Source organism: Canis lupus, chromosome 2 (assembly GCF_003254725.2).
Source record: "Canis lupus dingo isolate Sandy chromosome 2, ASM325472v2, whole genome shotgun sequence".
NCBI classification, from domain to species: Eukaryota; Metazoa; Chordata; class Mammalia; order Carnivora; family Canidae; genus Canis; species Canis lupus.
The window spans coordinates 45,386,474-45,413,876 of record NC_064244.1 but is presented as its reverse complement, the minus strand read 5'-3'; the positions used below and the strand labels follow the sequence as shown (position 1 = coordinate 45,413,876).

Genomic DNA, 27,403 nt, shown 5'->3' with positions numbered 1-27,403 from the left:
ACTATTTTTTAAAATAGGACTTTAAATGAAGGGCGACACTATAAGATCACCAAGTAGCTGGTCTACCTATTAAACAACACCCCAAGGATCATGATATAGAATGAAACATCATCCCAAATAATTGGTCTGAATAAAATTGTGGCTTCACTGTTGGAGGATGGCAGATAACAAGTTACAAGTTACCCTTGGACTGCCCTCAGAGCTGAAACTCTGAGAAAGACTAAGTTCATGCCCAGGATAGAAGAGTGAGTGGCTGGAAAAAGAGGAGGTGTTTTATTTGCCTAATGTTATGTGATGAACCCCAAACCTAGTGACTTAAAACAATAATTTATTTTTCTCCCCACAATTTGTTAGGTCAGAAATTTGGGCAGGGATTGGTTGGGTGATTCTTCTACTTCATGTGGTATCAACATCATATTATATCCAGTGTGTGGCTGGGCTGAGCTAGAAAGTCCAAGTAGCCTTCACCCACATGCATGCTGCTTCATGGCTTCTCTGTATGGTCTCTCTTTCTCTCTACATAATAGTGTTCTCCAGAGATACAGAATTAACAGGATGTGTACATATACATACATACACTCCACACATATACAACACACAGATTGATTCTAAGGAACTGGCTCAAATGATTATAGAGGATGGCAAGTCTAAAACCTGTAGAGTAGGCTTGCAGTCTGGAACCCCAGGGAGGACTTGGTATTGCCTCTCAAGTCTGAAAGTAGACTGCTGTAAGAATTCTTTCCTCCTTCAGAGACCTCAATCTTTTTTTTTTTTTTTTTTTTTTAAGGCCTTCAGCAGACTGGATGAGTCTCATCCAGTTATGGAGGATTAGTAATCAGCCTTACTTAAGATCTACTGAGGAAATATTAGTTTCATCTGAAAAATACCTCCAAAGCAATATCTAGATGTGTTTGACCAAATATCTAGGTACTGAGACCTAGTAAATGTACCACATAAATTTCACCATCCAACTTTCAATGTAGTTTCTCATCATTCAGTAGTGTAGCCCAAGCTTCTTTATACCATGCCAACTGGCTTCCCAGAGACAGGAAGTCTCAAGGCATCATTGTGCTGCATTCTTTTGGTCAAAGCAAGTCACAAATCTAGCTCATAGTCCAGCGGAAGAAAAATAGGATATTTTATGGTGTGAGGAGCAGCATATGTGCCCAGGGGGGAGAGGAATGTTTGTCTGCTAGCATCACAGTGTCCCTTCAGCTAAGCAATTCATGTCCTTCACTGAAAGTTTCATTGCATTAGAGCTTTAGTTCTCAGATTGTAGATCCAGGATCATATCACATAAATCAGATATGTCTGAAGTAAATAATGTAAATCAGATATCTGAACCTATATATGAGGCTCTTCAGATATAGCTTCTCTTGATCCAGAGACTTGATCTATCAAGAGATTAATATAATAATCTCTGTATTCCTCTCCCCTTGCAACACACAATGATGAGACAGACAGGTATTATGTTTCTCTGACCATAGATGTGGACACTGAAAAGAAGGGAAAATGGGGAGCAAATAGCACTCATTGTTTCAAAGCAATTCTGAAATCCAACTATAAATGTGTTACCAATTCCCTTGAATCTAAGGACAAGAAATGTTTCTTGCATAAGATCCAGTTCTTTGTATGTGGTTTTTCTAGTTCATTGCTCTCGGTGGATCTTGGCTCTATCCTCTAAGTTATCTTTCTTTTTTCACAAGAAATGATCCACATTTGCAGCTAAGAAGCTTTCTCAGGCTTTTTTATACCAGTAAAAGTTTAGAGGCCTCTTTTAATTTTGTTCAGCCTCTCTCCCTTTTAGTCCAAGATGGTACATTTCCTTTAAAAACTTTGTGGTTTTCCCATGTAGTCAATTATATTCCAGTCCATTAAGTAAAAGATACTTGCACAAATATCTTTAATATAATTTTCTGCTTCAGGCTGAGAGCTGAGAGGCTAGGGAGCAACATCCTTAAGGAATTTAGAAATTCTAAATTTTAGAATTTAGATTAAGGTATATCTTTCTGCCATATCCTTGATTTGATAATTATCCTGAGGTCACATTTTAAGAGCAGCTCTCTGGATTTGATCAGAGACTATTTCATATTCTGAGAACCTTTTGCCATCTGAAGGGCTGAAAATGAGTAATAATTTTATTTTCTAACCCAACAGTATCTGGTTTGGATTTTGTGACTTAAAACAACTTATTATTTCTCATGGGTAGGACTTGCCTGAGAAAGTCTTCTGTCAATGTAGTGTTAAATCACTATTTGGCTGCCTTTCATCCACAGCTGGTCTGGGCTGGAAGGTCCAAGAGAGCTTCACTCACATACCTGGCACCTCTAAACTCATGTCCATGGCTTCTACATGTTATGGGCTTGGGCTTCCTTGCCACATGACAGACTCAAACTGGTCAGGGTTTTTGTATGTACTTGGCTTCAAGAGCAGGTGTTTTAATGAACAAGGTCTGACCAGTGTCCGGGAGCTTATCAAGCCTTTGCTTGTATCATGTTTGCCAATGTCTTTTTAGCTAAAGCAACTTATATAGCTAAGTAAGAATCAGCACGGGAAAGACGACATAAGGACAGGTATGATAGGTGGTAATATGTATTGAGGGGCACCCATGTAACAGTCTCTCACAAAGAATGATTTTCTTGCCAGACAAATAGATCTGTCACCTCCTTCTATGTTTTTTTAGTGGTGTAACTTAGAGCAAATTGCTGTATGTTTGGGCTTCTCATGTGCTGCTTATAAAATGAAAAACATAATATAGTCATGACTAGACTTTTGTGAGACTTGTGCATAGTCATAGACAGGAATAAACACAGTATACACAGCCGTACTCAATAAATTGTTACTACATTTTAGGAATGACAGGTGGACCTAAGAGAAGATAAGTTTTTGGCCAAAGACTGTTGACCTTGGTTGAAATGGGAGTTTGAGACCAAGGATCAAAGTGGCATGGGAATGTACAGTGAAAATGAAGATTGGAGGCAATGATAAGCAGGGTTCAATGTGCAAAAAGGCAGGGTCAGGAAATTCTTACAAATCAAAATATATATAGAAGCTTAGAGAGTTGGGTAGAAACTGGGAACATAGGCTAGGAATCAAGGAAATTGAGACTCAGAATATGGACAATATTTTTAGACACATAGGTATGGGTCAGAGAGGCAAGAGAGAAATTTGGCAGTTTGCAAATTTCTTGAGGTCAAAGACTCCAAACATTATTGCAACCAAAAGCAGAAATTGGTCTCAGTGTGTGGGCAGACTCACATGTGCAAAAAGACATCGGGGATAGGGCAGGGTTAGGTAACTCCTGACATTGGAATTCTTTTAAATTTTCATGAGATTCTAATTCCTTCAATTATTTCAATGATCTAGTGTTTATCTGCTTGGGAAGATGATGTTTTCTAAGGAGAAGCCTCCCACGCAGACACTATCAGACTGTAAAGCTGTCTATGGCATTTGTAGTACCCATATGTCTCAAAAAAATGACAATGTCTCTACCATTTTTTGTTCCAACTGCAGAATAGTCCATTCTTTGGTTATAGCAATCTTGTTCCTTGAACATGTCTCACCCAGAGGGAGATTGGAATTACCAATGCTACTGTCTGAGGTTTAGTTGCAGAAGTCAAGATTTTTCTGATTCATTGTGAATATCCTATCTTTCCTCATGCTGATTATTATTTCAGTCTGAAAGCTCATGTATCTTATAAAGTCATTTGGTACTTTCATTTTTCATTGAAATATTCTGAATAGAATGAAATAGAATAATTTAAAATCATGTTTAGGCAAAGTGCAGTTTCTTGATTAAAAAGGAAAAACTTAGAGTGGCATTTTAAAGAAATACTTTTTTTAAGATAGCAACATACATTCATGAAGTTCAAGTCATAAGAAAAATAGTTTCTTCCTATTAGATCTGTCACAAAAATTCAGTCAGCTTCCTTTAAAGATTTTGATCATGAATGCATCTTAGGCATTTGATAGACACTATTTTAAAACATTATTTATTTTATATAATATCTATTTTTATAGTTTTTCTGAGAATTCTTAGCAGTGAATGAGCACACAGTATATCTATCCCATAGTCAAATATGTGTTAGTCCTACCTTTATATACCATTGTCACAGTGGTGACTTCATTAGTGGCTATAAGAACCATCAGTAGGCTCCAGATCTATAGCATTTAAATATACAGGTTGAATTTTTTAATGTCTAGTAAAGCATTCATTTTCTAATATTCATTTTCTTTTTTGGACTGTGGCATAAAATTTTTAAAATGTATAAAGGAAATATTATTGTGAAAGCTTTTGGAAAGTTAGGTCCCTTTTCCTGGTCTTGATGAATGACACTCTATTTGTAAACAGGGCTCTCTCTTTGCTTCCAGCATGATTTGTTCATATACAGAAACAGTCTAGGATAAGTATCAGCAAGCTACAGCCCAGCAGCCAAATCTCATGCCTTGTCCTTTCCTCTTATGGCATATCGGTACTGAAACGAGGAGTCTATGTGTAGGTCATTGACCCACAGGTCAGTAGACCATATGCTGTCTGGAGTCTCACCTCCAATAGGACTGGTAAATTGGAGGAACTTCCGCTTTCTTTGGTTTGGCATTCTCTAAAAATGGCACTTTTTTGTGAAATGATTGCTGGAACTTTTGTGCTTGCAGACCTGTTGCTCCCAGTGAAGCTAAGATGGGTGGACAGAAATCAGAATTATAATCTTGTCCTCATTATCACTGTGCTTGCATCAGTACATGCTTGAAACTCAGTGCAGGTTGAGATAAATTTCTCCTATGAAATGATACAATTCAGCTGGAAGCATCTGCCTTTTTAATGTTTAGCTTCATGTCATAGAGCATCATACTTTGTGTTGTTGTTAATATAAAAGAGATGGTATTAAGTTTTAATTTGAATTTTTTTAATTTTTATTTATTTATGATAGTCACACACAGAGAGAGAGAGAGGGAGAGAGGCAGAGACATAGGCAGAGGGAGAAGCAGGCTCCATGCACCGGGAGCCCGACGTGGGATTTGATCCTGGGTCTCCAGGATCACGCCCTGGGCCAAAGGCAGGCGCTAAACCGCTGCGCCACCCAGGGATCCCTAATTTGAATTTATATTAGATAAGATCAGTAACTGGATTGATGTTTTATGAGTGTTTGCTATGAAGATTTGGGAAATCATACTATCTTGAATTTACAGAAAGTAAAAATAACTTAGAACTAAAAATCTTGGGTGTAATTGTAAATGGGACTGACTCCTTAATTTCTCTTTCTTCAGTCTCATTGTTAGTGTATAGAAATGCCACTGATTTCTGGGCATAAGATACCTAGGAATAAGCCTAACCAAAGAGGTAAAGGATCTATACCCCAAAAACTACAGAACATTTCTGAAAGAAGCTGAGGAAGACACAAAGAGATGGAAAAATATTCCTTGCTTATGGATTGGAGGAATTAATACTGGAAAATGTCTATGCTAGCCAGGGCAATTTACACCTTCAATGCAATCCCTATCAAAATACCATGGACTTTCTTCAGAGAGTTGGAACAAATAATCTTAAGATTTGTGTGGAAATAGAAAAGACCCCGAATAGCCAGGGGAATATTGAAAAAGAAAACCAGAACCGGGGGCATCAAAATGCCAGATTTCAGGTTGTACTACAAAGCTGTGATTATCAAGACAGTGTGGTACTGGCACAAAAACAGACACATAGATCAATGGAACAGAGAACCCAGAAATGGGCCCTCAACTCTATGGTCAACTAATATTCAACAAAGCAGGAAAGACTATCCACTGGAAAAAGGACAGTCTCTTCAATAAATGGTGCTGGGAAAATTGGACAGCCACATGCAGAAGAATGAAACTGGACCATTCTCTTACACCATACACTAAGATAAACTCAAAATGGATGAAAGATCTAAACGTGAGACAACAATCCATCAAAATCCTGGAGAAGAACACAGACAACACCCTTTCTGAACTTGGCCACAGCAACTTCTTGCAAGATACATCTATGAAGGCAAGGGAAACAAAAGCAAAAATGAACTACTGGGACTTAATCAAGATAAAAAGCCTCTGCACAGCAAAAAACAGTCAACAAAACTAAAAGACATCCTGTAATATAGGAGAAGATATTTGCAAATGACCTATCAGATAAAGGGCTAGTATCCAAGATCTATAAAGAACTTATTAAACTCAACAGCAAAGAAACAATCCAATCATGAAATGGGCAAAAGACATGAACAGAAATTTCACCAAAGAAGACATACACGTGGCCAACAAGCACATGAGAAAATGTTCTGCATCACTGGCCATCAGGGAAATACAAATCAAAACCACAATGAGATGCCACCTCACACCAGTGAGAATAGTAAAAATTAACAAGACATGAAATAACAAATGTTGGAGAGGATGTGGAGAAAGGAGAACCCTCTTGCACTGTTGGTGGGAATGTGAACTGGTGCAGCCACTCTGGAAAACGGTGTGGAGATTCCTCAAAGAGTTAAAAATAGAGCTGCCCTACAACCCAGCAATTGCACTACTGAAGATTTACCCCAAAGATACAGATGCAGGGAAAGACTGAGACACCTGCACCCCACTGTTCATAGCAGCAATGTCCACAATAGCCAAACTGTGGAAGGAGCCTCGGTGTCCATCGAAAGATGAATGGATAAAGAAGCTGTGGTCTATATATACACTGGAATATTACTCAGCCATTAGAAATGACGAATACCCACCATTTGCTTTGATGTGGATGGAACTGGAGGGTACTATGCTGAGTGAAGTATGTCAATCAGAGAAGGACAATCATACGGTCTCATTCACTTGGGGAATATAAAAAATAGTGAAAGGGAATAAAAGAGAAAGGAGAGAAAATGAGTGGGGAATGAACAAGGGGTAGTGGAAGGGGAGGTGGGTGGGGGGATGGGGTGACTGGGTGACGGGCACTAAGGAGGGCACTTGACAGGATGAGCACTGGGTGTTATACTATATGATGCCAAATCGAACTCCAATAAAAAATATACAAAAAATAAATAAAATAAAGTAAAATTACCCCAAATCTCATAGTTCAGACTTTCTATCTCCCTTCCATCTTTTATTTTTTTCTTGAACACCTGACCCTATCCAACATTCTCTATATTTCACTTATTTATATTTATTTTTATTCCTCCCACATTAGTGAAGTTCTAAACAGGAATTTTTTTCTGTCAGTACTGTATTTCTAGTGCCTAAGATAGGCACTAAATAATGAATAAATAATGAATTAATGAATTAATGAATCAGTTGATTAATCTAGATACAATTATAAAATGGACCTTGAAAAAAACTTTTTGTGAGTCATAAAAGTGGTGATCCTCTGGAATTTGTGTTAGGTCACTAATAGTAGAGTATGTCAGATTAAACTTAATTTCCTTTTCCTGAAAGACCAATATATCAGAGGAGTGTTATATCTACTGTCTACTTGGATTTCAGCAAGCACTTGATAAAATCTTCCCTACAAGTTTGGGATTAAGATGGACAAGGCAGTTGATGGTACCAATGCACAAAGTCATAACTGAGTGGCTGTATTCATAAATCAGTGTCTGTTTACAAAGAGGTCTCTGGTAATTGAGTGGAGGATTTGGTCTTTAGGTCTGTCCTGCTCTCATTTAAAAAATTATTTTATTTTACTTTATTTTTATTTTATTTTATTTTATTTTTAAAGTAGTCTACACGTGGGCCCAATTTGGGCTTGAACTCATAACCCTGAGATTAGGAGAAACATGCTTCACTGACTGAGCCAGTCAGGTGCTTCTCTCCTGTTCACCATTTTTATCATTAATTTCAGTAGTGGCATTAATCGCAAAAAAGAGCTAATCCACAGATGAGGCAAAACTAGAAGGAATAGCTAATAAGGGTCATTTACAAAATCAGCATACAAAAAATATTTTATAGACTGGAGAGGGAAAGTAAATATAATAAAAAAAATTTAAACAATGAAAATATAAAACTCTAAAACACCAAGGAGAGAAGTAACTAATTAATGTTGTTTGAGAAGAAATAAAGACAGAGGTGAGAACTAGTTTAATAGCACCAAGAGATTAAGTATGAATCAGTCATATGATAGAAGTCCCCTATCTCCCCAAATATTTATTCATCCTTGGGTTTTATGAATAGAACTAGATCTAAAACAGGAAAGGTAATTATTTATCTCTTTGTGTTGGTTTTCCCAGAGCAGACCTGTGATGCCAGTTCTGGGCAATGCACTTTAAGGAGAACACAGAAAAGCCAGAGTATATTAAAAACTTGCCATCATTATGGAAAGAAAAGCCAAAATTATATGTGTATTGAATCTGAAGCTGGGTCTCAAACTTGTGGCCTTTAGATGTGTTTTATAGGCCCACATGGAGTTTTTTTTAGAAATTTGAATTAGTACCAGATGCCTCAAAATGAGTAGATATTTCATTAAATATAGGTTTCTGAGTTTGCTGTTACATTTTTTTATGGAAACCAAACTGCAAAAGTGTGTGATCCTATCTTTATACTCCTCTCCTCCCACTTCGCTCATCTGCTTTAAATTCCTGGTCCGTACATTAATCTAAGTGCTTGGCACCTGAAAGAAAAGGCCCAGGGAATGCGTAACCTGTAAAAAATGGTTGGAGGTGGGGATGATACAAATATATCTAAAGAGCTTTTACCGTGCAGAGCAATTATACTTAATCTCTGTGACCCCAGAGAGTTGAGCACTGGTGGTAATTATAGAGAAGAACATTTCTATCCAATATATACAGTAACTATCTCACAATGACCTGAGACTTGCTGCATTTTATTCTTCTTATCAGTATTGAGAAGAGTTTCTGACACAAACATGTTGGGGGTGGTGAATCCCATTCCAGGAACTCTTAGTATGTAAGCTCTTTGAGAGCAGACATCTTTGTCCATTTGGTTTATAGCTATATAAATTAGTATGATCACATAGTAGGTTCTCATTAAAATTTCTACATTCCATGAATGGAGTATTCAAGGAGGACTCATAGTATACTTGCTATACTGTAGGAAAAATCAATTAGCTATACATGGAGGGGGTCATGGAATAAGGGGAATATTAAAATAGATGGCATTTAAAATCACTTCCATCACTGACAATCTATCAAGCAAGTGACATAGAATGAGATTAGGTATTTTACATCAATCATTAAACATAGTAACAGTAAAGTAGAACGTGTACTTGTAGAACCTGAGAGGCAAAGCAGTTAGCCAATTATTTATTTATGGTATAGACAAGAAAAATGATTTGCTGGATTTTTTTAATTGCAATAATCAGTTGTTTAAGATTCTTCTGATATTTGACTATATTTCATATCCAAATTGATGTCTGTGTTTATTCTGCTTTTCAGCTGTTAATCATTCCCATGTGATGAAAATGCATTTTTATCCCTTCATATTTATAATCTAACTCACAAAATCCATGTTGTCTTGAGGTTTGGAGTGATTTGTTATTCTCTCCTTCAAGGAAACCATGATAATAAATCAAACCATTGGGAACTGATTTCAATTTTCATTGTTCAGGGTAGTTACTGAAGGCAATGTTCTGAAAAATCATCTTATAACTAACCTAGAAAATAATATTTCGAGGCCAAAATGTGCCAGAGGAACAAAATTAAGTATCTAGTTTTTAAATGCTTTGTTGTGAACATTCTATGCACCTTTTATTATGAGGCTCTAGCAATTTTACTATTCTCAAAATCAAGAAAAAGGAGAAGTTACTTTATAAACCTTGAAGGACAGAAAAGTTTAAAGCCCTGATTTTGAGTGCTGGGGATGAATGTATTTAGAATGCAGTTTTGAGGGGGTGTGTGCTAACTCTGAAAAGCAATAGCTTATTAAATTCTGGTAAACTTTCAGTTTATTTGAAGGGAATATGGTAATTGATTTTTGCCAAATGCTACTTATAAGGGATAGTAGTATCCTCTGAGTATTTGGCTTTAGGACAAAGAAAGAAAAGCAGCACCTAATTGTGTCAAGCTAATGGATACTTGGTGGTGAGATTAGATCTATGGTCATTGTTTTTATAGTGGATAAGGAAAAATAGAGAAATTCCTATCACAGAGTGGTACCCCCATAACCTTAGACTCCTATGTTATTGTCTGTTGATCATCATCCCAATCATCATAATCCTCATCATTATATTATCATCATCATGTGTTGAATATACACAGCTACTATCTCTGAGAAATACCGAGCAGTTTATGATTTGTTTTAATTACTTTTCATAGCTTTCCTTACAGGGCATGGTGAACATGTAGCTTTAACCAATGTCAGAGCCAGCCTTAGGTAAAATGGTGATGTAGGCACTATTTTATTTCAGTGATTCTTCTGCTTGTGGGGACCCCCTCTTCTTTGCATAGCATCATAGTTCTCCTTCCTTGATTTAAAGGCAAAAATCCTTATGAGTTTTTTTTTATTTTAGAAAATATATAATGGAAAATTTCAAATATGGGCAAAGGTAGGAAGAACAGTTTAATACACCCTAAATGCTCATCACTCAGCTTCAGGAATCTAATTACATAGCCTACCTTGGTTTCATCTATATCCCTACCCACTGCTAGGATTTTGAAGCAAATCCAACATTAATATTACTTCATCTGAAAATATTTTGGTATGTATCTAAAATAAGACTTTAAAAAATTATATCAATAACATGAAAACACCTTTAGATTTTCATAATCATTTCTTAATGTCAAATTTATTTTAAAATAATTTTTGGTTTGTTTGAAATGAGTTCTAAACAAAGTTAATAGATCAAAATTAATATATCTTAATTTTCTTTTGGACTATAAATTTCTCCTTTTCCTTTTTTTTTCTATCTCTGTAATTCTCTGTTGAAAAAAACTGGGTCATATATCTTATAGAGTTTCTCACAGATTGGATTTTGTTGATTATATCCCTATGGTGTTGTTCAACATATAAATCTCTCTCTTGAATCTTCTATAATTAGTAGTTAGATATAAAGGCTTTATAAACGACTTACATTTCATTATTGAGAGGGGTGTAAATGCATTTTGAAATATACCTTTTCTCTCAAATTTTCATTTATTAAAGACATGAGATACTAACCATAACTATTTTCACTGCTTTGGTTGTTGTTTTATCACATCTAATTCTTTTTTTTTTTTTTTTCATAACTCACCCTCCCCACCTCATTTCTTAAATTCCTATCCTTTCTTATGCCTTTTTTTCCTACTTCCTTGTCTCTTTGAAACTTTTCCTTCTTATTTGCCTCCATATTTCTTGCCAGTATTGCAGGTGGAGGGAGAAGAGGCGTAGAGTGACAATGACAGGAGACAAAAGGTTGTGTGGAGATGTTAAGTCAGGGAGACCATCACATCTTTTGTCTCAGAATGCAGTAATGTTCACTAGTTGGCTATTTGGTTTTAAAAATTCTCTTATGTGGAACTGGTTTTGAATATGGGTGATTTAGATAACCCTAAGAAAACAACCTAAGATAATCATTATGATGTGTTTCCTTCTAGTCTGTTATTGTGAGAGAAAGAGAGACACCAAATTTGAGAACATGCATATATATCCTGTGGCTCCTACTTTTTTCATTTGACAGAATGCTATCTAAATTTCTTCAATAAATTATTTTTAGTAGCTATTTAGTTTTATATAGATGTATTTTTAAGGTTATTTCCTTATAGTTGGATAATTTGGTGTTGTATCAAAGTATTTACACTTAATCATGTCACAAATAACATCCTTATTCAAACCTTGGAGTTGCATTGCTAACAACCTTCTTTTTTTTTTTTTTTTTAAGATTTTATTTATTTATTCATGAGAGACAGAGAGAGAGGCAGAGACACAGGCAGAGGGAGAAGCAGGCTCCCTGCAGGGAGCTTGATGTGGGACTTGATCCCAGGAATCCATGATCATGCCCTGGGCCAAAGGCAGGTGTGAAACTGCTGAGCCACCCAGGGATCCCGCTAACAACCTTCTTAAGTTAATTTCCAGAGAAGTGGTATAACTAGGTTAAAGGACATGAATAATTTTTAATGCTCTTAATGCACACTTCAAACTGACTTTTCAGAAAGTTTGTATCATATTTTTCCCTCTAATTATACATGTAAGCTCTTGATGATCATAGTTTTATTATCATTTAAAAAGTTGTCTAACATAACGGGTCAAAAATAGGAATATATTAATGATTTCATGGGGAATTAATTATTATTAGAAAGATGACTCAGTTTTTTTCTGTGAATTGTTGTTAATGTTCAGAGTTAATTTTTCCATTGAAAGAAGTGTTTTCTTTACTAATTTGTAAAAGATTTTACATATTAAGGATATTAACCATTTGGCATACCTGTTGCTAGTATTTTGTTTGTCATTTATCTGAATTTTTGTATATTTTTATAAACAGTTTCTAATATTTAAAAATTTGTCATTTTTTCCACTGTTGTGTTTATAAACACTTTCTCATCCAAAGATGAATTAAATGTGTATTTTTATTTTCATGGCTTACTTTTTATATACTATAAGTATTTAGTATATTAGTGTTAACTACCTGCAAATTATTGTGCAAGAGCTTTCTAGAACATTTTTATCTTGCAAACTGAAACTGTACCCATTGAGCAGCAAATCCTCTTCCCTTTTCCTCCAAGCCCCTGCAGCCAGCATTTTACTCTCTAAGAATCTGACTATGGAAGATACATCATATAAGTGGAATCATTCAGTATTAGAAATTTTATGACTAACTTATTTCCCTTAGTTTAAGTCCTCAAGGTTCATCTGTGTTCATGTGATAGGATTTTCTTTCTAAGTCTTAATCACACACATATCTATCTATCTATCTATCTATCTATCTATCTATCTATCTATCCACACACACACACAGATCACATTTTATTTATACATTCATCTGTTGATGGACATTTGAATTGTGTACACCTCTTGGCTTCTGTGAATAGGGCTGCTGAGAATATCAGTATATACATACCTTCTTGAGATCTTGTTTTCAGTTCTTTCAGTTACATACCCAGAGGTTGAATTGACAGTTCTTTTATAAATGTTTTGTGGAAGTCCTATATTATTTTTGAAAGCAAGAGGACCAACAGTACAGAAGGGTTTTTTATGCATTTTGCCCAAACCTGTTTTTTTTTTTTTTTTTTTTTTGCTGATAGCCAACCTAATGCATGTAGATATACCATTGTTGCTTTGGTTTGCATTTTTTCAAAAATTAGTGATGTTGAGCATCATTTCATATGTTTAGTATTCATTTGTACATCATTTTTGGAGAAATGTTTATTCAAGTTCTTTGTTCATTTTTATGTGAGTTGACTTTTGTCGTTGAGTTTTAGGTGTTTATATAATTTGGATATTAACCTCTCATTAGATACATTATTTACAAATATTTTCATTATGCATCTTCCATAGGTATTTTCTTTATGGTTGCCATAAGGATTATTTAATACATTTTATAGTTAGAGCAATCTATTTTAAACTGATAATTTCCATCATATACAAAAATGCTACTCCTTTCATCCCCTTCACTTAACATTACCAATTTTACAGATTATATATTTTTATACTGTGTATCCATTAACATACCTTTAGAGTTTTCAATGTTCTTATATTTTAAATGCTGCACTATAATTTAAAATGATTTATGTACCACAGAATTCTGTATTTATCTAAATATTTACCTTCATATTTCACCAGAGAGCATTATATCTTCATATGACTTTGTGTTTCTGCTGGTGTCCTTTTGTTTCAACTTCAAGGACTCCCTCTAGCAATTCTCATAAGGCAGACCTTGTGATGATGAATTCTGCCCACTTTTGTTCATCTGGGAAATTCTTTATAGATCTTCATTTCAAAAGACAATTTTGCTGGCTATGATATTCTTGGTTGGTAGTGTTTTTCTTTCAGCACTTTGAATATATCATCCTACTCTCTTCTGGCCTGTAATGTTTCTGCTGCGAAATTCACTGACAATCTTATCCAGGCTCTTTTTATGTGATAAGTCACTTTTCCCTTGCTGCTTCCTAGATTTTCTCTTTGCTTTTGACTTTTGATTATTTATTTAATGTGTCTCAGTGGAGGCTTCTTTAAGTTTATTTCAAAGTTCTTTTTGTTCTTGAATTTGGATGTTTGTTTCCTTCCTTGGAATTGGGCAGTTTTCAGACATTATTTCTTCAGTTAAGCTCTCCACCCCTTTCTCTCTCTTTCTTTTCATTCTGAGACTCTCATAATGCATATATAAGTCCCTTAGGATTTTCTCACTTTTAAAATTCATTTTTCTTTTTTTTCTTCTGACTTCATAATTTCAAATGACCTGTCTTTAGGTCCACTGATTCTTTCTTCTGCTTAAGTCTGCTGTTGATTTCCTCTAGTGATTTTTCAATCCAGTTACTATATTCTTCAAGTCTGGAATTATTGTTTAATTCTTTTATAATTTCTCTTTGTTGATGTTCTCATTTTGTTCATGCATAATTTTATTTCATTTTTGATTGAGTTCTCTTGTAGCACACTGAGTTCCTTTAAGACAATTCTTTTGAATTTTTTGTCAGGAATTTTATATATTTTTGTTCCCTTAGGGTCAATTTCTGGAAATTTTTTTGTTCCTTTGAATGGGCTATGTTTCCTTATGTTTTCATGTGCATTGTTGTTGTTGTTGTTGTTTTTATTATTACTACTACTACTACTTTGCTGTGATTTGTTCATTTGCAAAAACAACCATCTTTCCCAGTCTTTACAGACTAGCTTTGTAGAGAAGTGCTGCCATCATGGTAAATTCTGGAGGCCTCTTAAGTCTTTTCTGGAGATGCATCTTCTCTGAATGTGTGTATTAACTTCTCAATTACTGAGGTTTGCCAGTTACTTTTTCAGGAGTTTATATTTTCTTGCTCCCTCTGTTGTTTGTCTGCAGTGTCTTGAAAGTTCTGGCCTTTTTTCTGTTCTTGGTGGCCTCCACACATCTACAGTATTCTGGTTTCTCATCATTGCTCTATGTTGGGTGAGACAGAAACCAGTCCCTTGGGCTGCCCCACAAAGGGTGTACAGTGCTCTCTTCTCTGTCCCTCCAAAAAGAAAAGCCACAAGTTGGGATTTTTCTTCCCTTTGCACCAAACTTTGCATCTTGGGAGAAAGTTATCATGGTTGAGATGAAATGGCTTTTTCTTTTGTGGCTCTTCTTGGCTTTGCACTTGGCTGGAGTACTGCAACTTAGTAACTGGTTCCTGGAGTTCTCATAAATATTCTTTGGACTTTAGATTGCTGTTAAGTTGGTGTCTCAAAAGGAGAATGAGGTCTGGAGCTTTCTATTCCACCTCAGATGGTGAACATAGCATACCCACTTTCCCCAACATCTATCTAACTGTTCCTTCCTCATTCATTAGTTGATAGTGTTTCCTTTAACACATATTAACACACCTTAAGTTCTTACATAAGAAATATTTCAGGAAATTCTGTATTGTTTTGTCGATCTGTCAATTATTTGCAAGCACCAAACTGATTTTGTGATTGTAACATCACAGTATAATTTTACATGTAGCAGGGTAAGATTATCCCTGTATTATTTTTTTATTCTAAGAACACTTTCATTCTCACTTTTCTTTTAAAGACCTCTTCAATACTTTTAAAAAGGAAAAAAAAATCAGATTTTTTGTTTTTGTTTTTTGCAATGACATCAAGCCTAGAAAATAATTGCAAGGAATATCAGGATTGTTTACATAAGTCTTAAGAAATTCATGTAGATCTCTTACTATAGTTTTCACCTATTTTTAAGCTTTTTAAAAAAGTAACTAGGATATTTTTCTATTGTAGCTTTAGCAACAACAGCTCTTTGATTTCATTTTAAAAAAGCCTTTTCCATATTCTATTTTATAACTGGACAAATGTACCCAACTCTTCTTTGAAGTATTTTTCAATTTGGGGGGGGGTTCCTACATTAAACCAGTTTTTAAACAAATGATAATAATTTCTTTATTTTTACTATAGTTCTGTGACTTTTATTTCTATTTCCATATCACTGATAAGCCTGAAATTCCTGAAAAGCTGAGGCAATGTTACATTTGGATTTAAATGATTAGCATTGGTGTCAGGTAAACCTGTCTGAAAACCTGGCTTTACCACATACTAATAGTTTCCCTTAACCCCTCCCCTAAAGTGGAAGTTAAATGGAAAATGAACCTTCCTAAGGCTTATTTTCCAAATTTGTAAAAATAGGAATAATAACAGTCTTTCATGAAGAGTCCTTTTTTTTTTTTGAGGATGAAATTTTATTTATTTATCAATTTATTCATTCATTTATCCTTCATTCCAGTATAATTAACATTCAGTGTTATATTAGTTTCAGGTATACGATATAGTGATTCAACAATTCTATACATTATTTGATACTCAAAGACCAAGCAGTTACTTATACAGAACATGTAGTACCATAAATATTATTAATAATGCTAAATAAAAGGGGTAGATGGGAGCATTCTTGTATTTTTTTTATTTTAAGGAGAATAAATGTTACGTTTCACCATTAAGTATAATATTGAATGTAGATAATATAAACATTATTTTGATCTACAGTTTATCAATGAAATATTTTATGTCTAAACATCAAAGCCAAGAGTGAAAGCACAATTCCTTGCTCTTTCCATCTCAAGAGGAATACAGCATTACTCTGTTTCTCTTTTCCTTTCTACACCTCAGTCTGTTAGTTTATTCTAGAATTACAGACCTGGCTTATTATTATAAATATACTTTCTCTTCGGTGAACATTTTTGTTTGTGCTTTCATGTTCGAAGATATATTTCTGATTGATACTGGTATCTAAATTAAATTTGAAAGTGAAGACAGTAGGTCTTTGTGTGCCTCTTAATATTGTGGTTTCACCCTTATTACTCAAGTAAGATATTTTTCAAAGCACTGAGAAAATAAGCCGCTGAGTTTTAACCCATTCTTCTAGGAAGACATGATTTTCAGGGGTCCACAAAAATTGTTAGTTTCTTTTTTGTAGCTATGATCCTATTACTGTATATCATTGTGAAGTCAATAATTGATAGAAGTCACATTTTTTTCCTTAAATTTTCTTTGCTTCCTCTACAAAAAAAATAGAATCTGCTTCATTTTTCAAGGTCATCCAGGAAAGGTACAATGCTATTTACAGAAAGTTGACTGAATCTCATAGTTTCAAAATTTCTTTTTGATGAGGATATATAGTAGAATGTTGCTGAATGGGAAGTTTTCTATTGATTTTAGGAACTTTTTAGAAGTTTTGATGAATGAATTACAGAGGATGACTTTACAAAGGCTTTGATAATTTCTTTGTCTTCTAATCCATTTGAAATCACAGCCTGCATTTGGATTATGTTCTGTGGATGTTTGAGAGCTATCCACTATCTTTGTGTTAACCTGAGGTGGAGATTTTCTTTTCATATAGAACTCATTTTTGAAAGAGTGCCTTTTCTGTATCAGTATTCAAATATCCTTTTGAAAATGGATTGTGTTAATTCAGTGCAATGCCTGCCCTTTTTAATATTGAAAGACCTTAGGTATTTATCTTTATTGCTTTGACTTCTGAGTTTCTTATAAGATCATTTGGGCAACCTTAGCATTGGACTTTAAGATAAATACATACAATGAGTAATGAAATAAGGGAGAAAATATTTGGCTTAGGGAATCTTAAGGCAGATTTTCAATTATTCCTCTATGTCTCATGAACAATTTCATGGAGACACACTGGTATAATACATATCGAAAATGTCTACTTTTGGTATAGAGTGCTTTTGAATTGTACGATCTTTAATTTATTGTAATAGTAACCTATTAAAATAGTATCCTGGTCATTACAGTGATAGGATACATTGGCTCAGTTTACAAAAATTGTCTTGTTTATACTGCAAATTGAGACACAGGGAAACTACTTTTTCAGAGCTTAATTTTGGAGGAAACTCATTATACAAGAAAAAGGGGTGTAAAATTGGAAGTGATACAATTCTATTTTCAGCCTAGTCTGTTCTTTTCCCTAAAACCCGTGCAACTCTTCAACCTGCTAACTTCTACAATGTTCTGGATAGCATAGGTACTTTGGAATCAATGAGTGCCTGAAATCTTTAGCACTTTTTGAAAAATTTAAGTGAAAATATTTATCATAGTGAATATATATTTGAAAGAAGTTTAAGACGTGGGACTAACCAAAAGCAGTTTGAGTGACTAAAATCTTGGAATTCTAAACGAAATTCCTTTTTGTGTGCTGTAGCCGCTAAGGTAACATATATATTTTTTGTTGTTTTGACAATTTAAAGGGATATTTTAAGTATAATCCTTACGAGTGTTATACTCAGAACAGGACTATACCAATAAAGCATATTTCTGCTGCAAATGATTGAAATCCAATTCAAATTAGCTTAGACAAATAAACAAAAAGATTGTGTGATTTTGATAAGAGTGAAGGAGGGGAGATGGGTCCTTTGTTCACATAAATCAAGGGAATAAAATTTCTGAAAGAACCTCCTCTGCATCTTGTTCATCTTGCTCCCCTGAAACTCAGCTTCATTCTTTCCTACCACAGTCCAGTTTCTTTTGATTGCTGGGAGACATGACACAGGTTCTTCCAGAGTTCATCTTGCCTTTCACCGTCAGTGGGGAGGAGTGGGTTTACATGTTCCCACTTCGGCAATATACAAATCTTCAAAAGGATTTTGTTTCTCTATCCTTGGACCAGAAGTCCATGCTTATAGCTATGGTATGGGGGGGATGTAGATTGGTATCACTAGCTGAACTGCAAGTTGGAGTAGGGGGAAGTGTGGTAGTCCCAGGAGGAACAGGGAGGTAGAGTCATAGGAAGGACAACACAGCCAGATTAAGGAGTGATATAAAGTGCCACTGAAAAATGAATGTTACATGGATGTCAAATTTCTGTTTTGGAAAAAATCACAAACTTTGAGAGTCCCTAAGTTAACAAGATGGGGATGATAAATTACTTCATTAGAAGGTGGAAGAAATGAAGGGAGAAATCCCAGCCAGTGCAGCAATTCACGACTCTCATTTCATAATTTATAATTTGCCCAAAAAGGAAGGACAAGAGAACATATCTGTGGTAGACAGAATAATGGTACTGAAAGATGTCTGTGTTCAGAAGCTCACAATGTGTGAATCTGTTTCTTACATGGCAAGAGGGACTTTACAGGCGTTAACCATATATTAATAGATACAAATCCAAGACGAGTAATAACCAGCATCTAACACTATTTCCCCATTTCCCACTTTCTTACAGTTGACGGAATAGAGTCAGGTTTATCTATTTCCTTCACTGATACCTTCAACGAGGTTTACTTTGCCTATGTTTTGTCCCAGGTACTGGCTGAGTGATAGAGGCACAAAAGTTGTTATGGCACATTCCTCTCCTTCCAGACGTGTCTAAGCTAACAAGGGAATAGAAACATAAACAAATCATCTCACTATAGTTGGCAGGCTGAAGGCTGACTTAAGGTCATAAATTAAAAGGCAGAAGTTACTTGTTTTCATTGTCTTAGATATTTTCAACATGTTGAGGAGGAGTTCATTGAGAGAACATGACCACCAGCTGACCCGCAAGTTGGACCCAGGCAATTGGAGGCTCCCTTCCCACTCCCTGTCCTTGGAATGTATGTTCTGCCCACCATCCCTACAGTGGAAGCTATTTTCAAGGATGCAACACTGAGGGAGCAATGTGTTGTTGAGACTGTCTATACATTACACGTGAACTGAACCCAGATAAGACCGCTTTGTAAGCTTTTAAGATTCTTGTGGCTGGGTGATGAGATCTACTCTTTTGGCAGTCATCCAAGACAAGCCTGTGGTAAGCCCTCTTGCTTATTAAACTTGCCACCTACCCATCTGGAATAGCTTCTTTCTTTGGTCTTTCCTTGCCTTCTGTGTACAAAGGACAGTTTCAGATTTCAAACAGGAAACTCCTGAGATTTTGAACCAACAATCAGCAAGGCAGACAGGAGACTGAAGAAATGTGTCTTGTGATAGAGGCACAAGAAAAATTGGAAAATTTTAAATTCATTATCAATCTCTGTGTGGGGAGAGTGGTCCATATTTAGATGCTTGTGGACTGCCACATGACTATGGGAACACCTTGAAAAAGCTCTATGGTTTGGCACATTTGTTTTAGAACCCATGCATGGCACACTATGGTAAGAGGGGAAATGATTGGCTGCCACAGTAGGCTGGCCTCTATGGTGGGTAATTTGGCTAGCTGGGCAATGATCCCAATTAGGGGCTGAAGCTCAAGTTAGAAAGTCGGAAGAAAAACTGAGGTTAGAGAAGGACATGCAGGTGTCCACTTCTCTGCCAGTTTTGAAGCTGGCAAACCAGGTGGGAAAGCAGGATGATATAAGTTGTAGTCCTTAAGGTTCTACTTTGCAAAGCTGAGGTGGGACACAAGTTGTAGAGAATTAAGGTCTGAGTGCTTGTGACAAAGCCTGATTGGATGCTAAGAGGTAGAATTCCTAGAAAAGTGAGGGGAACAAAGAGAAGGACGTTGTTGTGAGTGATAGTGAAATAGACCAAAACCCCATGTGTCTGACCCCTAATACTATGGACAGCAACAACTCCAGTTAGCAGGGCAACCCTAGTTCAGGAGACATTCATAATGAGAGAATATGCCCATTGAGCTTATTGACAGAGCTGCCAGGTTCCAGCAAAAGGCCAGAGGAAGTATCCAGGCATGGTTCATAGATCTATGGAAAGGGATGGTTGTTGGCATTCTCTGACCGAATAGGAGGCAGAGAAAATGAAAAACATCACTACACATCCCTCCCGTCAGCAAAAGCTCTGCCTTGGGTTTGGGGGCTTAAATAACTCATTTCCTTACAGATTGGATTATTCTTGTCTGCAGGCATTCTTAAGCTGTTGAGGAGGCTCTCCCTGTCTTTGGAGGCTCTGGTTGGGGCACATTCACTGCAGGAACGAAAGCTAAGATATTCTAGGATCCTAGTGGGGGATGCTGATATCTAGCCTGAGCTCCATCATGAGACATGATATTTATGATGTCAGGTGATACAAGACTCATCTGGGAGAAACTGACAAATTTGGAGAATGGGCTATTGGGATGACCCAAGACAGAATGGGAGCTCAAAAATCAAAAGACTCTCAATCAGCTGTAAAGGGTCCAGTAAAAGTAATCCAGAAATACATGTAGTTTGACCTTATGCTGCTGGGACTGCACATACCATCCTTGATGCTCTTTCTGTTTAAGGAGAGGCCTCAGGGATACAGTCCCATCTAAGTATCTAAGATACTATCTTAGATACAGTATCTAAGGTGGGTGATTCCCAAGCCCCAGATAAAGGATGAAAGCTGAGACTGCCTCCTGGTGAGGGCCATTAGAGACAATCAGAGCTTCTTGCACAGTTAGCTCTTCGCTGGTCCTTCAGACATACAGGTGAGGCTCTGGTTGATACTGGAGCTGAATGTACTCTTATACATGGTAACCCTCAGAAATCTTCTGGCTCTCTCATTATCACCAATGGTTATGGAGGACAATGGTTACAGTCAGGAAGGTCTTGACATTGCACATTGGGTATTTACACCTATAACAATATGAGGTTTTTATCTCTCCAATACCAGGGAACGTATTGGCTATTGACATCTATGAGATCAAATCTACAAATCTCTGTTGGTGAGTTCTGCCTCTAGGTTAGAGTAATAAAACCAGTGCTGAAGGGAAACATCAACGGGGAACCAGTAAATCTACCACCCCTAGGAAGAGTGGTAATAGTCAAACGATATAAATTGCCTGTGCACAAGGAAATAGGACAAACTATCCAAGACTTGCATTGAAGCAATATTGTATTCCTTGCCTGTCATGCTTTCAAAAGTCCAATATGGATGGATGCTCAAAGAGCCAGGTGGCTCATGGCAGATGATTGTAAATTATTCACAACTGGACAAGGTAGTGCTCCCTCATCTACAGGACTATGTCCAATGTTGCAATTATCTTAGATACTTGGGCTACAGTCATGGGAGTGTATCATGCTTTACTGGGCTGAGGAAATGCTTTTTTCAGTATAACCCTGGCCACTGAGTCACAGATCAATTTCCTTCCATATGGTAGGGGCAACAGTAGACTTTCCAACTGCTTTTCCAAAGCTATCTGCATGGTCCCACAATATGTCATGGGATGGTAACCTAAGATCTATCCCTGTTCTTCTTTGCTGCATTAATTAGTAAAATGCATCCATTATGCTGATTACGATCATATGTTAAGATATGAAGACTTGACTCTGCTGCAGGATATTCTGCAGATTTTGCTGGAACATCTGCATGGAAAGGATGAGTGGTGAACCCACAAAAAATTTAAGGCCCAGGAACTGCTGTAAAGTTTTGTATTTGAACTGTATTGTTGGATAAGTCATGCATTGTCTCAGAAGCTGTGATTAACAAACTGTGAGCCTATCCTACCCCTAAGAATTTGAAAAAGGTGAGATTTTGTATGGATTTTGGGGTTTTGGAGGACTTTTATTTCCCCCTTGGCACAGTACTTCTGTCTCTTAGACTGCCTGGCAAAGAAAGGGCACATATGAGACTGATTAGCACAACCAAGCTGCCTTTGAGAAAACAAAAGTACTTATGAAGCAGATTAATGCTCTGGGCATCTTCCAAACAGGGCTACCATTTGAATTTGACATGTCTGTATGGGTTGGGCACTATGGCAAAGACAACAGGAGGAGAGAATATCTCTAGGATTTTGGTCCCAGCTCTGAAGGGAATAGAAATACCTCCAGATATACCTCCATAGAGCAACAGCTCCTAGAACATACACAGTACTCCGCCAGGTTGAGCCTCTTATGCAGGAACAGTCTATCGCAATATGAACTCCCCTTCTTCTTAAGGGGTGGGTGGAGAATGTATCCCACCCCTTGCAAATATGCCTATTTGCAACAGAGGAATACTCAGTGTGCTAGCCCGCTGTCTCTAGAAATATGGGTGCTATAGGTCTGGTGGAGTATATAGATTCTCCAAATGCCTCCACTCCTGTTCTTGTGGTGGCCTCTAAAGAGTGGGGGAAATTCCTGCTAATGCCTCCTATACAGATGGGACAACCCACCCACATGGGTTGCAGTCACTATTCAGCCCAACACTGACACCATCTGGATGGAAAGAAACAATTCCAGCAGCCAGTGGGCTAAACTAATAGCAGTTTGGTTGGTTATCACTTGTGATCCCTGGCAATTAACCCTTTGCACAAACAGTTGGTCTACTATAAAGGGATTAACCCTATGCTATAGACAATGGGAAGCCTAGAAGTAGATGATCATGAATAAGCCCTTGTAGGGTCAGGTTAGGTGAAAGGCATTTGGGCTCTCCTACAAGAATTTGAGGTAGCCTTCACGGTCTTCTACCTTATATGACTCAAGGCAATAATAACCCCTGGAAATCAGGAAACTGATGTCCTAGCTTAGGGTACAAACTTTACCGACTGACCCTTTAGTAGATGCAACTTACCCTTTAGTAGATACAGCAGACTGGGTCATAGAAAGAGCAGCCACTATAGCACTTGGTGGGATTGCATATTGCCAAGGATGTCCGATTACTTTTGAAATACAGCAACTTGGTTAATGCAGTGACAGCATGTCCTGCATGTTCTAAATAATGTCTAAGGCAACTGCCGAAGAAGTGTGGAGCCATCCATAGAAGTTCCCATTTTGTGAGGAATTGGCAAATTGATTATACTGGCCCCTTCCTCCAAGTAAAGGTTCTAAATATGCCTTGTCTGTGTGGACACTGTATTTATGCTAACCCAAGCTTTCCTCCATTGCTGTGCAAAGCAGGCTGCCACTATTAGGGGATTAGAGAAACTCAGTGGATACCCTCACCAAATAGACAATGATCAGGGGTCCCATTTCCAAAGTCATGATGTGGAATGTGATATTGAATGGAGGTTCAACCCCCAAGTAACAGAGTTAGTAAAAAGGAATAATGGAATACTAAATTAAATTACTAACAGGTAAAACCACTTTGGCGGGGTGGATTAAAGTGCTGTCCTAGGCTTTAAAACATTTGAATGATCAACCCTAGGGCCTATCGCCCCATCTGCCTGATTGAGGACCCTTGTAGAGACACTTGAGGCTGTAAATATATGGCAGTTGTGGGAGACAGCCATCGCCTCGACTCTTACTGAGGACTGACATGTTATACTGCTGAGGATATCAAGCCCCATCACACCTTGGGAAGGTGTATTCTACTGGAATTTGTAATGGAATGTCCTACCAGGATGGATGGGTTACTTTGCACCTTTAGGTGAGGAGCAGCTACATAAGTTCAACTGGGACTCCATTGTCCGGCTGTAAGCTGTACTCCTTGAAACACATTATATTGGCATGGAACACACACCATTTAAAGAAAGAAAAAGACGGAAATCTTGGGTTGGTAAGTTCTGCTCCTAGTCCATCTCTCCGCATCTGACGGTGCTGCCTTCCCCTGGCATCGTAAACACAACGAGCTCAAACTCTTGAAGCTCCAGCCACATTAACACCTAATGATCAGGGCACAAATGTAATTTTTATACACGGTGAATATTTTCCCATACGATTTCCTAGTAAATAGCTATCTTTTCAGCTTTGGACTTTTGCTGTTCTTCTGGTGTCTGGTCACAAGGTGGGCACCTTGATGGAAATACCTTTCTAGCATGAGCCCACTTGTATGTCTGGCAAAGCAATCAATCCAACTTTTGGGTAAGTGGACAGCTGCCACCTTCTAGTTTGTCAGAATTACCACAGTGGGTATAACCACTTCAGAAAGGGGATTAGAAGGCCTTAAAGCAGTATATTAAGGAATAACAACCTAATAATAACTCTTACTCTTAATTCATCTAATATTACTAATACTGATCCAGAAACTTGACTTGTGGTTCACACTATCAATAACTGGGTAACTGGGCCTGCGTGTTCTTTTTTTTTTTTTTTTTTTTTAACTCATTCAAACTGTACATCAAACTGTTGACCAGAAGGGTCCTAAAAATACCACCATCAAAACCATGGATGGTTAGGGGCACCTGGGTGGTTGGTGTAGTTGGTTAAGTGGCTGACTCTTAGTTTCTGCTAGGTCATGATCTCAGGGTTGTGGGATTGAGCCCCAGCGCTCAGTGCAGTCTGCTTAAGTTTTTAACTCCCCCTCTACCCCTCCCCCCCATCAATCAATCAATCAATCAATCAGTCTTAAAAAAACAAAACAAAACCATAAGCCATAGATGGCTATGCTAAAGTTTGGGATGGTTCATTTGGCTCACCCCGCCTGTGGACATTTGAGCATGCAGACAGACATCCGTATGCTGGGAAGAGAAGTATCACTCTAAATGAAATCAATCCAGTTATACCAGGGATAGGGGATGGATATTCCCAAAGCTGTGTAGTTATTCTCACATTAAAGGACAGTGACTGGTCTGGCTCCGACTGGTCGCGCAGCCTGGGTGTCCTGGGATACCCGATGGTACCCAATGGCGGTATGCTGCAATCTTTGTGGCTTCCACCGTACTGTTCGGGCTGCTGCACCTTGGCTTTTCCTTGGCCACAGGGGAGAATCCACCCCACAGTAACAAAAATTACCAACCTCTGTTTCCTGGAGACACACTCCCTCTCACCAGTATGGGCACCTGGCCGCCGTCGTCGTCCCCTCAGGGGCCCGGGGGACCTTACAGGACACGCACAGGACCTGCCTCGACGTCTCCAACGAGCCTCAGTGGTCGGCGGAGCCCGCTGGCACCGAGCCCTGCCCGCTCCACTGAGGAAGCCGCTCGGGAGTCACCCCCTCGCCCGGCTCCTCTCGCCGCGGCCCCGCCGCCCCCACGGCCGCCCCGCCGGGAGGGAGCCCCTGCCGGCCGCTGCCGCCCCGCCCGGAAGAGGGCCGCGGGGGACGGGGGGCGGAGGTCACGGGAGGTCATGACCTCGGGCCGACCCCTGGGAGGCGTCTCGCCGGTGCGGCCTGAGGGGGCCTCGCGCGGTGGAGACGTCGGGGTGGGGGCCTGGCGCTCGGAGGCGCCGCGGGACCGCACAGCCCGGCCTAGCGGGGGCGGCCGCCCCCCTCCCCCCCCCCCCGCCCCCGTGCGCCGGCGGCCACCCTGGCGGCTCCCGAGGTTTCGAAGCAGCCGTGTGTGGGATGAGGAGAGAGGCGCGGAAGGACCGCCTGGTGGAGGAGGCTGAGGGGGCGGGCGCCGCGGATCCCGCTGTGGCAGCAGCAGAACTGACTGGGCAGGTGACAGAATCCGACGTCCCCCTTTTCTATTCCTGGGGGGTCACCTCTGCCAAGGCCCATTTCTCGCACAGACGTGTCGCCCTCCCTCCGTACTCCCGGGGGCCCTACGTCCCCTGTGTCGCCCTCCCTCTGTACTCCCCGGGGGCAGAGTCCCCTGTGTCGCCCTCCCTCCGTAGTCCTGGAAGGCCCTAAGTCCTGTGTCACAGCTCTCTTGCTCTTTCTACTGGTGATTTTCTATTATCTGTGTTCCAACAGGACTTTAAGCACTTAAGGGAAAGGAAGTACCTCAGGCACCTGCATTTCCAGTGCCCAACGGGGAACTTGGAGATCGTGGATACCTAATCAGTTCTTTTTTTTTTTTTTTTAAGATTTTATTATTTATTCATGAGAGACAGAGGGAAAGAGAGAGACAGAAACAGAGACAGAGACAGGCAGAGGGAGAAGCAGGCTCCAAGCAGGGAACCCGATGTGGGACTCAATCCTGGGTCTCCAGGATCACGCCCTGGGCCAAAGGCGGTGCTAAAGGGCTGAGCCACCCGGGCTGCCCATTTAATCGGCTTTTAACTGAGAAATTTACTAGGGAAGAATGATGGATGAATGGATAAAGAAGATGTGGTCTATGTATACAATGGGATATTCCTCAGCCATTGGAAATGACAAATACCCACCATTTGCTTCGATGTGGATGGAACTGGAGGGTATTATGCTGAGTGAAAGAAGTCAGTCGGAGAAGGACAAACATTATATGGTCTCATTCATTTGGGGAATATAAAAATTAATGAAAGGGAATAAAGGGAAAGGAGAGAAAATGAGTGAAAATATCAGTGAGGGTGACAAAACATGAGAGACACCTAACTCTGGGAAAAGAACAAGGGGTAGTGGAAAGGGAGGTGGCTGATGGTTGGGGTGACTGGGTGATGGGCACTGAAGGGGGCACTTGGTGGAATGAGCACTGGGTGTTATGCTATATGTTGGCAAATTGAACTCCAATAAAAAAAATTTAAAAAAGAATGATGTCACGATGAAGATAACTGGAACCCCAAGAGTCAAGTTGTGATTATATATAATATAGCACCAGCTATAAATAAGGAAACCCCAAATTTTAGTGGCTTCCCAGAATGAAAAATTATTTGTGGCTCATGTAGCTCAAATTAAGTGTTTCTGACTGCTCAGTGGCCCTCCTCTGAAGAGTGATTTAGAAGCC

The 27,403-nt window shown here is 38.4% G+C and overlaps 1 protein-coding gene and 1 long non-coding RNA gene across 27 annotated transcripts in view; one reads left to right on the top strand and one right to left on the bottom strand.

The window, feature by feature from the left end:
• Window positions 1–25,830, bottom strand: part of LOC112660653 (uncharacterized) — a 119,922-nt gene extending 94,092 nt beyond the window's left edge. The window contains exons 1-3 of one of the 2 annotated variants that reach the window (XR_003137125.3): window positions 25,558–25,830; window positions 24,343–24,484; window positions 19,278–19,382 (exon numbers count right to left, since the gene is read on the bottom strand). This is a non-coding gene — a long non-coding RNA (uncharacterized LOC112660653). The remainder of the gene's footprint in view (window positions 1–19,277; window positions 19,383–24,342; window positions 24,485–25,557) is intronic. The other variant, XR_003137126.3, reaches the window with a different exon arrangement.
• The window catches only part of PDE4D (phosphodiesterase 4D), a 1,438,885-nt gene that overhangs the window by 489,456 nt on the left and 922,026 nt on the right, over window positions 1–27,403 (top strand). For 4 of the 25 annotated variants that reach the window (XM_025448310.3, XM_049097801.1, XM_025448328.3 and 1 more), the window contains exon 1: window positions 26,044–26,199. The exons of the other annotated variants lie outside the window; for them this stretch is intronic. In XM_025448310.3, the coding sequence (XP_025304095.1) occupies window positions 26,104–26,199 (96 nt within the window). In that variant the 5' untranslated portion in view covers window positions 26,044–26,103. Of the gene's footprint in view, window positions 1–26,043; window positions 26,200–27,403 lie in introns of those variants that run through there. 25 annotated transcript variants of the gene reach the window in all.